Source organism: Ursus americanus, chromosome 4 (genome assembly GCF_024610735.1).
Source record: "Ursus americanus isolate L20-20 chromosome 4, mUrsAme1.1.p, whole genome shotgun sequence".
Classification (NCBI taxonomy): Eukaryota; Metazoa; Chordata; class Mammalia; order Carnivora; family Ursidae; genus Ursus; species Ursus americanus.
This window is the reverse complement of record NC_142130.1, coordinates 95,274,858-95,290,221: the sequence shown is the minus strand read 5'-3', so window position 1 is coordinate 95,290,221 and position 15,364 is coordinate 95,274,858. Positions and strand designations below refer to the sequence as shown.

The window sequence follows — 15,364 nt, the reverse complement described above, 5'->3', positions numbered from 1 at the left end:
GTCCACAAACCTACACTGACGCGTCATCACCCAGAGTCCCCAGTTCGCGTCAAGCACACTCCCGGTGACGTGCGTTCAGAGGGTCTGGACAGGTGCGGGAGGACATGCACCTGCCTTACAGCATGTACGGGTCCTCTGAGCTCCAGCCATCCCCCCTCCTGCCGCCCCCGGTCTGCCCACCACCCCACTGACCACCCTTACACTCTCCAGCTGCCTCGTCCCCATGTCTCCTGGTCAGTCCAGAACCCAGGACCCCTGAACCCCCGCCCCCCCGCACAGGAGGCCAGAGGGGCCTCCCAGTAAGGGAGGACACAGCGAGGCGGCTGGTGGGGGACCCGGGGCTCTGCGGGGTGGCAGCACAGCTGTCCCACTGCTGGTATTGCTCCCGGCCGGGAACTCGCCCTTGCAGGCTGCGGAGCGGATGCCTTCAGGACCCTTCAGCAAGAGCTGCCGAACGAAAATGCGGCAGTGGGGCCTAACCCACAGCAGTGACCCGGGCCTGATTCTCTAATGCGCTAATGTTCTGGAAGCCATTCCGGTGACAGCCACACTATTTAATGGAATAAAATGAGAGTTTGGGGAGAAGACATAAGCCTGATGAAGGGAATATGGCCAAAGTCGCGGCTGAGAAGGGCGTTCTCAGGAAGCTCTGTGTTTGGCGGGCGATCAGCCTGGCAGCTGAGCGTCGGCAGGTGGCACCGTGAGAACAGACATGGGGCTGTCCCCAGAGCTGGCGCCTGGGAGCCTGGGACACGTCCACGCTCAGTGGCCCCTGGAGGCAGCAAACACGACACGGATGATCCAGGGGTCTGTGCCTCAGGTGGGGACGTACCTGTGAGGGCCGCCGCAGGCGCCAGCAGAGGCCGAGGGGTCCCAGCGCTGTGGCGGTGGCGGGGGCAGGGGCAGGAGCCTCCCATCCCGGGACAGGATTCTGGGACGTGCTTGGCCAGGAGGCCCTGAGGCTTCATCCCTGACAGTGAACTAAGATCCACGGGGCTCTGAAAATGGAGTCACTCCAGCCAGAGCACAAACACGCTCCCTTCCCCTTCCTTCAGTACAGAAATGTCTGTGGGTGCCAGAGTTCAGAACCCAAAGGGAACTGTACCCATATCCCTGGGGCGGCCATACAGACCCCGCAGACCGGGCGGCTTACACAGCAGACACTGACTCCCCTCACTCCAGAGGCCAGAAGTCCAAGGCGCTGGCCGGCCTGCGCTTCCTTCACGGGCGCAAGGGGGCTCTGTTCTAGCCTCTTCCCAGGCTTCTAGGGGTTTGCTGGTGTCTTTGGGGCCTCCTGGCTTGTGGAAGCATCCCCCGGACCTCTGCCTCTATGCTCTGTGTCCATGTCCCCCTTTGCATAAGGACACGGTGACCCTGGCTCACAGTCCACCCTACTCCTCCTAACATGCTACACCCATAGTGACCCTATTTTCAAATACGGTCACATTCCGAGGTCCCAGGGGTTAGGATCTAATTTTGCGGGGACATAATTTAGTCCATAACGGGGCGTGAACCACAGTCCTACCCAGGGGTTTGCAGACTCCTCTGCAGAGAGGGGCCCTGGCTCCCCGAGGGGCTACTGCGCGAGGCAGCGGGCCGGCAGGTGCCAGCTCTTCCCAGGGCCAGAGCCCTGCCTGGCCTGCAGGGTCGGTGTATGCCCGCTCACAACTACTCACCCCTGCCTGTCCCTGCACGGCTGATACCCCGATACCTCCGGGCAACAGGATGCAAGGACGTGGGGCTCACATGTGTCCTGCCAGGTGCTCTGGGGGCATCTGGGATTTCTGCTCCTTCTGGCTTCCATGCCTACGGGGACCCTCCTCTGGCCTGGCTCCCAGCACCCGGCGGCCAAGCCCTGGCCAACCTGCGACTCACATGTGATACGAGGAGAAATTGGTACCATTGTCAGCCACGAAGACTGGGGTGGTTTGACACTTTGAGGGTGCTGAAACTCAAGGGGCCAGGGGCTGCTGGGTGTTTGATAGGAGTCCTACTGATACAGATACTTGAATGCGTTCACCCATCCCAACTCCTCCACCTTCCACATGAAACGCTAGACGCTCTGGGAGGCAAGACTCCAACCTGACTTCGGAGCCAGGCTCGGGAAGGGTGTCAGAATGGGCGCTTGGCCATGGCGTGACTTCCTGAACCCCAAATCAGATGCGTGGTCAGACATCCTTCACCAAGCGTGGGTATCGTGGACACTTGGATCTAACGATGTGTCTCCTGGCAAGTGGGGTAACTAGCTGTCCTCCCAAGAGCAGAGCCTACTGGACCTGCCGGGGCTCCTCCAGCCTGCCCCATGGTGTGACACCCCCACGTCTGCCTGGGCCTCCTCCACTACCGTGATGCCAGTGCCAGAAGGCAGGTGCGCCCAGATTTGTGGGGTGAATGAGTAAGTTCACGGACCCCCAGGGCTCAGTGGGAGTGGACCGAGGCAGCGTTGCCAAGCCCTCCTACCGTGCTCAGTGTCCTAGGAGAGGACGGCCTGAAAGGAGGGTGTGCTTGGTGCTAACACAAGAGAGGCTGTGTCTCTGCAGAGCTGCCTGGGCCACACAGGGCTCATGCGTAGGTACCATCCTACGGCAGCTCCGCGCCCCGACAAGCAGAGTTTGCTTCCCCCAGCCTCTCCGTTCCAGGCCGCATCCCTTCCTTCCCTCACCATTCCCATCCATTCCAGTCTTCCAGCTCACGAATGCCTTCACTTAGAGAAATTCCGGCATAAACGGTCTGTGTACCAAGATTGGATACAACCAGCAAATGCTGCTCACTTGAAGACAAACCTCAAATAGTCATCAAATAGTAACTGTTGGCTAAGAGTCTTGGGCCAGTCCACACCGCAACGGTCTACACATCACACGTTTATTAAGGCCGTGCGACGTTAGCTTGGTTGCTTCGGTATGCAGCCTTCTATCTGCACCTCGGCAGGCCAGCCGGAGTACCTGTTCCTTGCACTCTCAGAGTGGTTGATCTGTGTGAAGAAAAGAAAAGAATTTTATTTATCCACTAATCTACTCAACAAGTAACTAATGTGTCAGTTACGAGCAAAGTCATAGAAAGAGAATCGCTTCCTAGAACGGGATTTGCTCTAACTTACTCTGGGCACCTGATTTTTTTTCTCAGCGCGTTTCTTAATAATATTTGAACCAGGTGTTAATGAAGCTCTAGCACTTTCTGCAATGACGCCGATGTTCTGTCATCTATGCCGTCCAGTAGCCACTAGCCACGTCGGATTCGTGCGTACTTAAAATGTGGCTACTGTGACGGATGAACTGAATTTTAAAATCTACTTTATTAAATAAATGTCAATGTCAATGTCAATGCAGATTTGGCTAGCAGCCGCCATACTGGATGGCAGAGCTCACATGTTTAATTTTCAATTTTCTGGGCGCAGGGCTGTATTGTTTTTCAGGGAAACTGTAGAGTCTCTTCCTCAGCAAACGTGTGTTCATACTGGTTGGGCTTTAGTCCCTCGTACCTTTGATTCTTTCACAGATAACAGAGCATCTTAACCTGGCACAGAAGAAGGATGACTTACTTGCTATGGACTGCGGAATTCTAGTTTTCATTCCTTTTTCTATAACAGCTTTATGAAGATGTAATCCACATACTAGAACATTTACCCATTTAAAGCACACAACTCAATGGTTTTTAGTGTTTTCACAAAGATATGCCACCATCACCACAGTTTTAGAACATTCTCACCACCTGAACAAGCAGCACACACGTCAGCAGTCACTCCCCACTGTCCACAGCCCTAGGCAGCCACTCATCTACTTTCTGTCTCCAGGGGTTTTGCCTGTTCTGGAAATTTCATATAAACGGAATCATACAATATGTGTTTTCTGTGTGTTTGGTTTTCTTCACTTAGCCCATTTTGAAGGTTCACGGTGCTGTAGCGTGGGTCGGCATGTCATCTCTTCACGTAGCTGCATAATATCCAGCCAATGGCGATACCATATTTGATTATACATTTTTAATCCATTAATCAGACATTTGGGTTGTTTTCTATTTTTTGGCTCTTATGGATAATATTGCTATGCACATTCAGGTACAAGTGTTTGGGTGAACATACGTTTTCATTCTCTCAGGTAGACATTTATGAGTAGGACTGCTGGGTTATCTGGTAACTGTATGTCTAACTTTTTGAGGAATTGCCAGAGTGCTTCCCAAAGCAGCTGTATATCACATCTCCTCCAGCAGTGTATGAGGGTTCTAATTTCTCCATTTCCTCGTCCACACTTCTAACTATGTCTTGTGTATTACAGCCGCCCTAGTTAGTGTGAGGTGGTATCTCGCTGGGGTTTTTATTTGCATTTTCCTAATGGCTAATGATAAGCATATTTTCATGTGCTTATTGGCCATCTGTATATCTTTGAAAAACTGCCTAGTCAGATCCTTTGCCCATGTTAAAATTGGGTTATCTTTTTATTATTGAGTTGTAAGAGTTCTTTATATATTCTGGATACAAGTCCTTCATTTGCATACATTTTCTCCCATTCTGTGGGTTACCTTTTCACTTTCTGGATGGTATTTGTGCTTTCTTCTGTTGTTTGTGCTTTTGGTGTCATATCAAAGAAACCACTGTCTAACCCAAGGTCACAAAGACATGCCTCTGTTTTCTTCTGCGAGTTTAGTAGTTCTAGCTCTTATATCTAGTTATTTGACCCCAATTTGACTGAATTTTTGTATATGGTGTGAGGTAGGGGTCCATATTTATTCTTCAGCATGTGGATATCCAGTTGTCTCAGTGACACTTGTTGAAAACATGACTCATTCCCCAAAGGCCCCGCATGGGAAAGCTCTGTGATGTGTGGAGGAGAGCAGAGTGCAGTGGGAGTGGCTTCGCCACCATGTGGAGCCTATGCAGCTTGGAAATAAGAGTAGGAGGGACTGGCTCGGCTGCAAAGACAAGGGTCTTAGGTCTGGTTCCAGATCACCAGGGACCAAGACGGAGACCATGCTGGAGGTGATACTAATGATGACCCTGTGCTGAGTACACCAAGCACGGCAGGCTGACCACCCACAGTTCAGCGTGAAGACAAGGAGGCTCAGGCACTTGACATCAGAGTCCTCGGGTCGCAAACTCAGGGTGACAGTGTCCAAGTCCAAACCTAGGTTACGCTGTGTCTGACTTCTATCCTTAATTTCTTCGTTTGTGGATCTCAGATTCCTCCTCCTTTATAAAACTGGAATCAGTCTTAAAGTCTCTTACATTTTATTTTTACTTATTATTTTTTTTAGAAACTGTTTATTTTCCATCAACCTTATCTCCATTCTGTTTGCCTTTGTGGAAGAGCAGCTTAAGACCACTCAGTGGTTGCTCCTACCCATTCAGTGGCCCAAGCAGTGGGAGCTGCAGACCAGTCTTCCGTGGCCGGCCGCGTCTTCAGGAGGGAGGCACAGAGCGCACCTGCTTGCCTTCAATGAGTCTGTGGCTTCAGGCTGAGCAGCAGTGAACTCAGTCAGGAGCTGGAGCAGTCCACTGTGAAATTCCTCCCTGGTCACGGCCTCTTCCGCAGTGGCCTGCTCGTCCTCTGCAATCTCGTCACAATCTCTGTGGAAGCAGAGACCAGGCACGACCTCCCGTGGGTGCTCCCAGGAAATGGTGCCATGCACGCACAGAACATCCCGGGCCAGCAGCCCTCACATCAGACCCCCTGAGTGAGCTCTGTTGTTGTTGCAAGGGATGGCGATGTCCACGCAGTGCAGGGGAGAGTCTGTGCTGCCCAGAGGGAGGGTGGGCAGGTGAACGTAAGACGTCTCTGTGACAGGCTGGTGGTCAGCCCTGGGATCGGTAACCACCAGAGTCTGGGCTCCCGGAAGGCTGCCTGGACCTGGTTAGTGAGGGCTCCGGGAGGGAGGCGGCCAGGAATAGCACACTCGGCCCCGCGCGCTAGCCGGGATTCCTGGATGACAGGGCGCTGACATCAGCCGGGTTTTCAAAGACAGCAATGACACGAGCTGCCAACCGAAGCTTCTCCCAGGTTCTCTTCAGATTCATGATGTAGACACCATCACTTTTCCTTCTGTAGATGTATTGCTCCGTTTGGAAGCCCAGGCTGGTGCCACCCAAGTGGGTTCCTGCTGCAAGGACTCGAGGACACCCCCCCTTCACTTGCAGGCATCAGGGGCTCCGGACATGGTGACCGTCTCCCTTTAAGTTAGGAGGGGAACACGGAGCAACGCCGTATGGACCCCTCCCTGGGGAGTGTGGAAAAAAGCAAGTCTCTTACATCTTACAATTCAGTTTGGTGGGTGAGTGGGGCTGGTGAAGGCTTCTGAACGTGGGAATGACCTGTGGGCTGTGCCTGGGAAGCCAGCTCTGGGAACAGCAGTGGGATGAAGGTGATAGTGGCTAGGGACCAGCCGGGGCCCAGGAGGCCCGCCCCACGTGGCCGCACACCACCCCTGGGGAAGTCCACACAGCAAGTCTGCATACCCAGAATGGGAAGGCATAATGATTCCTCCCATAGTACTTGACTCGAGCTCTGGGTGAGACCGTCCTGAGGCGCTGGCCCCCTCCAGATCAGGCCTCACCAGCATCTGAGCAAACCCCCTTTCGTGCCCCCAAGCCACTGAAAGCTTCCACTGAAACCGCTCCCTGCATTCAGGTCTTGTCCTTGTGCTCTTGTAGCAACTGGGATGACAGCCTTCAACCCACAGGTGTAGGCGAGACAGGCATTTTCCTGAAATGCCCTCAGAGCCCCTGCTCCAAAACACACTGGTTCTCTAAACTCAGGGCAGTGTTCAGACACCCACTCTGTCCTTGATTCCTCTCCTCCCAGAAACTCTCTCTTATAAAGAAGATAGGGAAGCAAGGGCCACGGCTACTTTGCAATTCAACCGAGGTTTTATTTTAAATGTCTTAGCTGAACATTAATAGGGAACCTGTTTGTTGAGATGTTAACACTGAGTAAAAAGGGATTCAAGCCTCACTCCAGGCTTTTTTGATACCGTGGACACACTAGGGCACCAGAGGGCACGGTGGGATGAGGGCAGCACTTGTACAGGGCCCGGCCTGCACTCTGGCTGGGTCCCTGACCTGGGGCAGATGGGGGGACGCTGAGGGAGCTGGGGGAGGGGACGGGGGATGAGGGCACAGGGTAACACAGCTGGAGAAGGGGCAGGCCGGAAGGTGATCCTGGGGGAAGCTGAGATGTGCACAAGGCATTGGGACCTCCCTCAGGGCACTGGGTCCAACCCTTCCTGTGCGGCAGAATCACCAGCCAGGCCCCACCCTGCGATGTTGGCTCAGGTGGCCTGTGTACGGCCAGCATCAGTGTGTTTTAAGGAGACTCTCGGGCTGGGAATGGCAAGCTGGGTGTGGACTGTTGGGAAGGGGTAGGCGAAGCTTCAGGAAGTTGCTCTGGATTCCAGAACCCTGCTCAGTTCCCTGCTGGGCCCTGCGTGCTACTCTCATTTCATCTTCAGGGACCCTCTGTGATAGGTATGGTCTTTATTCCTTCCTTGCGAGAGAGGATTCTGAGGCACAGAGAGGTTGAGTAACTTTCCGAGACCACAGCGCTGAATGGATAAAGCCTGGAGATCCTTCAGAGGCCAGACTGCTACTGATCGTACAAGGGTGGAGGAGAGGTGATGCCGCATTACTACGCGGAGTCAGCCTGATGAAGGCCCTGGGTGGGGGGGGTGCACCTCTACATCAGAGCGCTGGGCCCTGGAGCTATCTAGCTTTCATGTCATTGCCCAGAGCAGCAGACTGAGGCCCACAGGGGTCAAGTGGTTTGCATGGGATCACACGTGGCCCCTGGCAAATCTGACACTGGACGTCCAGCCCCCTCCCCCAGCTGTGCCTGGCTTACCACACTACACCGTGCGGCCCGGACAGTGCCACCACGCAGAGCCCGGGGAATGCCTCTCGTTAGGACAAGTCCCTGAGACCTCAACTGTACACTGGGTGTCCAGACTGAATCATTAGTACTGAGAAGTCTATGCTAGGGCACTGGGTAAATGCTCCGAACATGTTCCGCATGACTGGCTTCCTATCCGCAAAAGCACATGAGAGTTACAAGGGGAAATGGGTTTTTTCAGATGCATGCTAAAATAACCCTCATTTCTGAGCCTCCAGGGTGCTGCAGTGGGGGGGGGGCATCAGAGAAGCCATGAGGCCTCCCCTGGGAGCTGGTTGCGGGTTACCTGCTTGTGTGGCCACACTGACGTCCCACCTCCCCCAGCTCCCTTCCCCAGCAAGGGTGGTCCTGCCAATAAGGCCCAGCTGTTGTCTGTTTCTGTCTGTCTCCCTTCCCAGACCCATAACCACACCACACGGCACCAGGAGGGGACCTGGACCAGGTGTCCCAGCCTGAAGTCCGAAGCAGCCTCTTGCATGGACTGGAGACATCCAGTCTCTGCGTCCTTTGAGTTTCTGGCTCCTGGAGAGGAAGCCCTTCTCCTGGGAAGAGTGGGTGACTTCTCTCCATGGCTGTGCTGCTGATCTTTCCTCTCTGGGAGCTGTCCTGTCCCCTAAAGAGCCGTGTCTCCGCCCCAGAGGGGCCAGCCTGTGACTCCGATATTTGCCAATGCTCAGCTGGAATTTCACAGGCGACCAAGTTAATTCGTCTCTTGCTCTTTCCCATTCTTCCATGAAGAGGACAGGACGGGGGGACTTGTAATGGATCATGCACCAAGCTGCGGCAACAGCGCGGGCTGTGTTAATCTGGTGTGTGTCTGGCGGCTGCACGCACAGGCCGGGTGAGCCCCGTTACCCAGCACTGTTACCAGTCTCAGAACAGAGGCAAGGTACCGAGAGGCTTGCCACAGCCTGTGTTGGTTGCCCCACGATGGAAAGGCAGCACCAAGAGCCCATTAAGAATCTTCTACTTTTAGAGATTTGGGAAATGTGAACTTCAGTCGAGTGACTTTTCCTGATGTAATGGGCAAGGTCTACAAGCCCCTTGTGATGGACTAGTTTCCTTATAATGACGTAACAGGCACCTACTGTGATCCGCCCGGGACTCAGGAATGCAGAATCCCAGGCACATTACCATGAGAGAAGTGAGGGCTCAAACCCGAGCAGCTGGCTCCGCGGGGCCCTGGGTGGTGCGCACTTCACGCAGGAATGTCTTGGAGGCAGGGAGCCATCACCGACACACAACCTTTCAAATCACAGGGCGTCCTACACTAACCCCTTGTGGGAAGCCACGTTTAAAAAGCACTCACATTTTCTCTCTGAATTTCTGCCGGAAGTTCGAAGCCTTTTGCTGTAAGAAATACCCAGCTGGATCTGAACCGAATGTTCCTGATTTGTTTACTTCCAAGTGCTTCTATGACCTTCTTGGCGTCCTCCTTCAGCCTGGGGGGAGAGGGGGAGGGCGTGTGAATGTCGCAGGTAGGCAGGGGCTCCGGTGTGTCACACCCACGGCGGTCCTAGGAAAGAGGCTTCTAAAGCAACCACATCCTCCTGGGGTGACAGCGGGAGGCTGTCAAATTCCTAGTTAAACACCTGATGACATCAGGGACTCTAAGCCTCAGGTCTGGGCACAGTTCTAATTCTCAATTCTCAAAAGCCCTGTGTCTTGGGATCCAATGACATCCTCACATTCAGCCAACATAATTTTTGGGCTTTACTGCCCCTCCTGTTCACTGACCACAAAGAAGACAGACAGAAGTTGCTTGAAGATGACACGCTGAAATGGTCCCCTTCATTTTCAGAAAGGTCAGTATCAAAAGAGAAAACAAAAATCTAGAACAATGCTACCATTGTAAAAGCGGGCAATATAGAGTAAGGAAAGGAAGGAGGGCAGAAAGGAAAAGAAAAAACAAGGAGCTCAGATTTTCCTGAGTTAAATCAGAATTTTTCCAAGTGTGTATCAAATAACTTCGTCTGGTAAGATGTGCTATTAAAAATAGGATCTGAGGCCAAATAAATTTGGGGAATGCCATGGTCAGGAGCCACCTTAAAACGTAAGGGCACAGAAGCACTCTGAGGTTCTTGGAAGTTTGGCCACGAACACACACGTGTTTACTCAGAAGGGCAAACTTTCAAGCAGCACAGGAGTGAGATCAACTTCTCCCTACAGGAAGTTGTGTGTGTGTGTGTGTGTGTGTGTGTGTGTGTGTGTGTGTGTGTGTGTATCCTTTTCATTCGATTGCTATTCATACAGAGAATTTTTCTCAGTTTCCTCTCCTATTTCTTTAAGTCCCACGCTGGGTTTAGCTTCTCTGTCCTGATTATGGTCAGTGGCGGCTGTCTTGCTACCTGAGAAAGTTCTTAGCTGCTAGGACCTATGCACTCCGCTGGCTACTCGGGTTTTTAGAAACACAGTCTGCTTTGTCCTGGGCTCCTGTTTCTTCTCCTTAAGAGAGCATCTTGCTCCTTGGATTTGCATTCTTCCCTAGAGGATGGTCCTTAAGGCCCTGACAGGCCTGGCGCTCCCCCCAGCTGGCTTCCCCCTGTCCCCCCGCGGTGACAAATCCGTCCACGCTCACCTGCTCGCGCCGTCATCTTGGGTCACCATGAAGAGCAGGGACTTTGGAGGTGCGCTCTGAATAAACTTCGTCATCGGTCCAGAGTTATCTGTGGGTCAAGGCAAATCGGTGTTAGGGTCTTCTTGTTCACTTGCCCTGGATGCTGCCTCCTCTGCGCTTAGCTGCTGTGTCCGCTCTCAATCCTCTGATTTCTGGAGTTCATCTCCAGTAGCGAACGGCCGCTGGGCTCCGCGGTGGGGCCAGCAGAGGTGAGGGACACGAGCAGATCATGACGATTCTGTGAACCTAACTCAAGGCCAGCGACAATGTGGCCAGCACAGGCGGGGCATTCTCTGCAATGACCACAGCAGAGTGGTCCCAGGACACTAACGTGTGGAATGGGGGCGAGAAATCAGACACGCAGAGCGGACTGAGCACGCCAAGTCTTTGCTAAGAGACGTGCCTGTGGCTCACGGCAACAAAAGGGAGGCTAACCTCAACCCCCGTTATTTCCCACTGGGGCATTTATAGCGATGCTTACCTTTATTACAGACTAAAAATGCACAGTTCCCGTCAAGCACGTCCAGACATGTATTATTCTGTTATCTTTATAAAGCCCTGTTTTTAATAATTCTCACTGTTCCATAAAAATAAAAGGAGCTGCTATATCCTGACTGACCTGTGCGTGCAAGCCCAGCGCCCAGACTGGAGAGACCACGGAAGGAGGACATGCTCCGTGCGTCCAGGGACGTGTGCGCTGAGCACAGGGGGCACCATGAACGGGACGGGAACAATGATGATGTTCAGGGCTGGATGTTGATCACATTATTTTACGTATATTTGATTTAAAAAATGTTTTCTCTTTCTCATTATCTGATGAAGGAACAAAGAGAAAAGGTCCAGGACAAGTGTGACCAGAGAAGACATTCTCTAGATAACGCCTTCAAACTTGATCACATGAACTCAATTAGAGATAAGGAGGGCTTGTGTAAGACTGTTCTAGAATACTCCTATGAGCTTCTGGCAACTTTTTTAGTAGACAAAATAATATTTGACACTTTTTTATGTGTCTTTTTATCTTCATGCTTCTAATTTATTTTCATAGGAGAAGAGTTTTCTTACCACCTTCGAACATATCAAAATGCCGTGTTGCTATCACTTTCCCAGTCATATCTGAAAATAAAAGAAATGGATTTTGAAGGAAGGTTCACTGGACCCAGGGTACATCTGTGGCACCCTGGTGCTCAAAAGAGCGTGCTCCTCTGTCGGGGAAGCCCGCTGGTCAGCTGCTCAGAACTTCCCTCCCGCCGGCTTCCAGCTAGTTGGACCCTCTGCTCTTTCCTGCTGCCCCTGCGTCTCCCACAGGAATACCGGCGTGCCCACCTCGGCCCCTTCTGCTTCATACTTTAGGTTTTCCAGCGGGATTCTCGGAGTGGGTGCGTCCTGTCTCTGGTTCCCACAGCCCCGCGGTCAGGGGACAGCGCGCTACGCGTGCTCTGAGGCGTGGCGCACAGAACCCTTTCCCCAAACCTCTGACAGGTCTCATGGTCATGGGTCCCCAGTGGCAACTGTGACAGGATGTCTTCGCCAGGTCTAAGAGGAGGCCAAGCTTTGCTCTCCCTGAGGCATAGTGGCCTTTTCTCACAGAGGTGGGACCTGGCTGCTGGTGTCGCCCTCTGCAGGGTCACCAGGAATCCGAGAGCGACCCCAGGATGGTCTGTGCCCCCACAGCCTGCTCATCTGATTTGAACCCTGCCTTTTGCTGGTACTTTTTTGTTTTTTTTAAAAGCCTATTTATATTTGACTTTTTTTGTTTTTAACGTTTATTTGTTTTTAGTAATCTGTACACCCAATGTAGGGCTCGAACTCACAACCCTAAGATCAAGAGTTGCATGTGCCTCTGAGACAGCCAGGAGTCCCCTGACCTTTTTTTTTTTTTTTCAGGGACCACAAATAATCTGTAAAGTGAGATATTATAAAATAATCAAATAATTTTAAAATACATTAAAATATAAGCCTAGACTAGATCATTTGCAAAAATCATCAAACGCCCAAGATATCTTTGAAAATCCAATCGTGGAACTTTTAGAGAAGTTTGAAAGAAAACATTCAATAACTCACAATTGACAATGGCAATATTTATTCCTCTTCCAACATTTCTAGTCTTTTCTCCCATGAGCCTGAAATGTAAATAAGAGTCAGTCAAAGAACCCCTTTCTTACTAAGCAATGAGTAGGGCTCCCTGTTCCATAAGCTCTTCTCTTCGCAGAACCACTGCCCCAACCACTGGCGCTTACCATTTCCTCGAAGATACGCACGGAACTTAGCTCAGCTCCCTTGAAAGTCACCCCGATCCCCGCTCCACACACACCCACCCCCAAGGTTCTATACGATCAGTCCCTCAGGGAACCTGGAAATTACCCTTAATCCTACAATCCAGACAAATGGCCAGGGAGAGGAAAATTAGGATTTGCTGAGCACAGGCTTTTTACACACACTTTCTCACTGAACCCTCAACCACCTCCTGAGCACTCATTTTTCCATCTTACAGACAGGAAGTCGTAAGAGGTGGATCAGCTGGTGACCCGAGTCCGCTAACCACGTATACACCCTCTTTCCTTGTACTGACGGAGGCTTTGCTAGACTCTTGGCCACCCTTTTATGCAGCCACAAAATGTAACCCAGCTTACCTCCTCAAATAAATACTTTCTACTACTTCACTTAATTTTCACTTTAAAATTGAAGAATGGGAAATGCCAACTTCAAATGAATTGTGCCCTAAAACCAGTAAGGAGACTGACTTTCCTGGAGATGGTATTTATTACTGAAGATCCTAGAATTGTGTGTGTGTGTGTGTGTGTGTGTGTGCACCCTCTTCCAAGTTTTTTTTTTTTTAAGATTTTATTTACTTATTTGAGAGAGAGAGAAGAAGAGAGAGAGATCACGAGTAGGGGGGAAGGGCAGAGGGAAAAACAGACTCCCCACTGAACAGGGAGCCTGATGTGGGGCTCAATCCCAGGATGCCAGGATCATGACCTGAGTCAAAGGCAGACGCTTAAGCTACTGAGCCACCCAGGTGTCCCCGTTCTGTCAAGTTTCAGAGTCAGCGATATGCTAGCATCACAAAAAGAATTTGAAAGTTTTCCTCCTTTTCCCATGCTTGGGAATAGTGAATACAGCACTGTAATATTCTGCTCCTGACAAGTTTATCTAAACTCCCCTGGGGGCTTTCTAGTCTAAGTCCTTTTTGGAAGAGTAGCTTTTTGACAATTTTAGAGAATATTCTATAATATCTCGAAAGAAAATAAGAAACTTCCATTTATAATAATGGAAATTTGGGGAAATCTGAACCTAACCTCTCATAGAGAAAAATCTAAAAATGGGATTTAAAGAGTATCTACTTCACTATACTGGAGAAGGAAATAAAGAGCTCTGAAGCCAGGATGTGGGGGAACACTAAGTTTCAAGTGGGTGAGCCCAGCAAGTAAAGCGACTTTGCCTCAGGAGCATTTGCTAATTCCAGAAAAAGTGTCAAAGAAGATGAGTAGCACTTTTAACAAGCACAAGAGGTGAGGCGAGGGAGCAAAAGTTGGAAGCCAATACCCACCAAAGGGAAGGCCATGTTAAATCCTCCAATCTTATTTGCGTTGGGGTCAAAAATGGTTGAATCTTAAAAATAAGAATGAACCAGAAATAGATCATATCTTGAAAAACCGCAGCCAAATTTTAAGTCAACTGGGTGGGTCCCCCAAAATCTCAGTTCTTAACATTTATTCAGATCATTCTATTCTGTTAATGATTCCAAGTCCATGGTATAAGCAAGCAAAAATCCTCAGAAAAAGAAGATACCATCTAATACTTCAATTTAAAAAAATGCACCTGGGTGGCTCGTTGGTTAAGCATCTGCCTTTGGCTCAGGTCAGGATTCCAGGGTCCTGGGATGGAGCCCCGCGTCAGGCTCCCTGCTCGGTGGGGAGTCTGCTTCTCCCTCTGCCGCTACCCCTGCTCGTGCTCTATGTCTCCCGCAAGTAAATAAAATCTTTTACAAAACCCCACAATTTCTCAAATGCATGGTCTATCACACTATCAAATGTCACCTGGCACCTAAGGAGAGATGCCAACACAAACAAGTGTCAGTGAAACCAGCAGAAAATAATAGATAAGAGTGACAGACTCATAAGGGCTCCAAATAGATTATCCAAAAGATTTCAAAATAACTATACTTACTATGCTAATGAAAGCAATAAATAAAAACTAAACATTTCAAACTAGAAACTACCCAAAAAATGAAGACTAGGAGAAGTAGAAAATGAAGCTGTAAATCTAAATTAATGTAACCACCACAGTCGGTAGGTAATGGAGGGGTTTTGCAGCAGATCTGGCACAGATCTGGTGAACTGAGCGACAGCTCAGAGGAAAACAGCTGTCTACAATGAAAGACAGAAAGATACAAAGATGGAAAATGCAAAACAGACTGAAAGCTATAGAGAATATAATGATAAGATCTGACATTTATTTGTTAGGGGTCTCAGATGATCAGGAGACGGTAAATGGGGCAGAAGATGCAATGGCAGAGAATCTGTTCAATGTAATGAAGGACTTTGATTTGTACGTATTTAAGAAGCACAATGAACCCCAAAGAAGATAAAGCAATAAACAGACACAGCAGGGTACAAGTGCTGAAAACCAAAGACAAGGGAAAAATCTTAAAGAGAATTGGAAAGGGGGAAAAAGGCAGTTATACTTTCATCCTACCAGCAATTCAGTGGTTGGCTGACTCTCAAGAGAAACAATGGACGCCAGAGACAATGGAACAGTATCTGAATGGGCTGAAACACAACCTGGAAAAATATCTTTCAGCAATGACGATGAAATAAAGGTATTTCAGAGAAACGTAAACGGAGACAATTCACCACCAGCAGACCATACAGAAGCT

General features: G+C 50.4%; 1 protein-coding gene across 1 annotated transcript in view; it reads right to left on the bottom strand.

Annotated features, from left to right (window-relative positions):
* Positions 1-250: 250 nt before the first annotated feature.
* FAM3B (FAM3 metabolism regulating signaling molecule B) overlaps positions 251-15,364 on the bottom strand; it is a 36,929-nt gene continuing 21,815 nt past the window's right edge. Inside the window, exons 4-8 of the mRNA XM_045813536.2 lie at positions 12,550-12,608; positions 11,551-11,601; positions 10,450-10,537; positions 9,181-9,313; positions 251-2,971 (exon numbers count right to left, since the gene is read on the bottom strand). Coding sequence (XP_045669492.1) covers positions 2,882-2,971; positions 9,181-9,313; positions 10,450-10,537; positions 11,551-11,601; positions 12,550-12,608 — 421 coding nt within the window. The 3' untranslated portion in view covers positions 251-2,881. The remainder of the gene's footprint in view (positions 2,972-9,180; positions 9,314-10,449; positions 10,538-11,550; positions 11,602-12,549; positions 12,609-15,364) is intronic.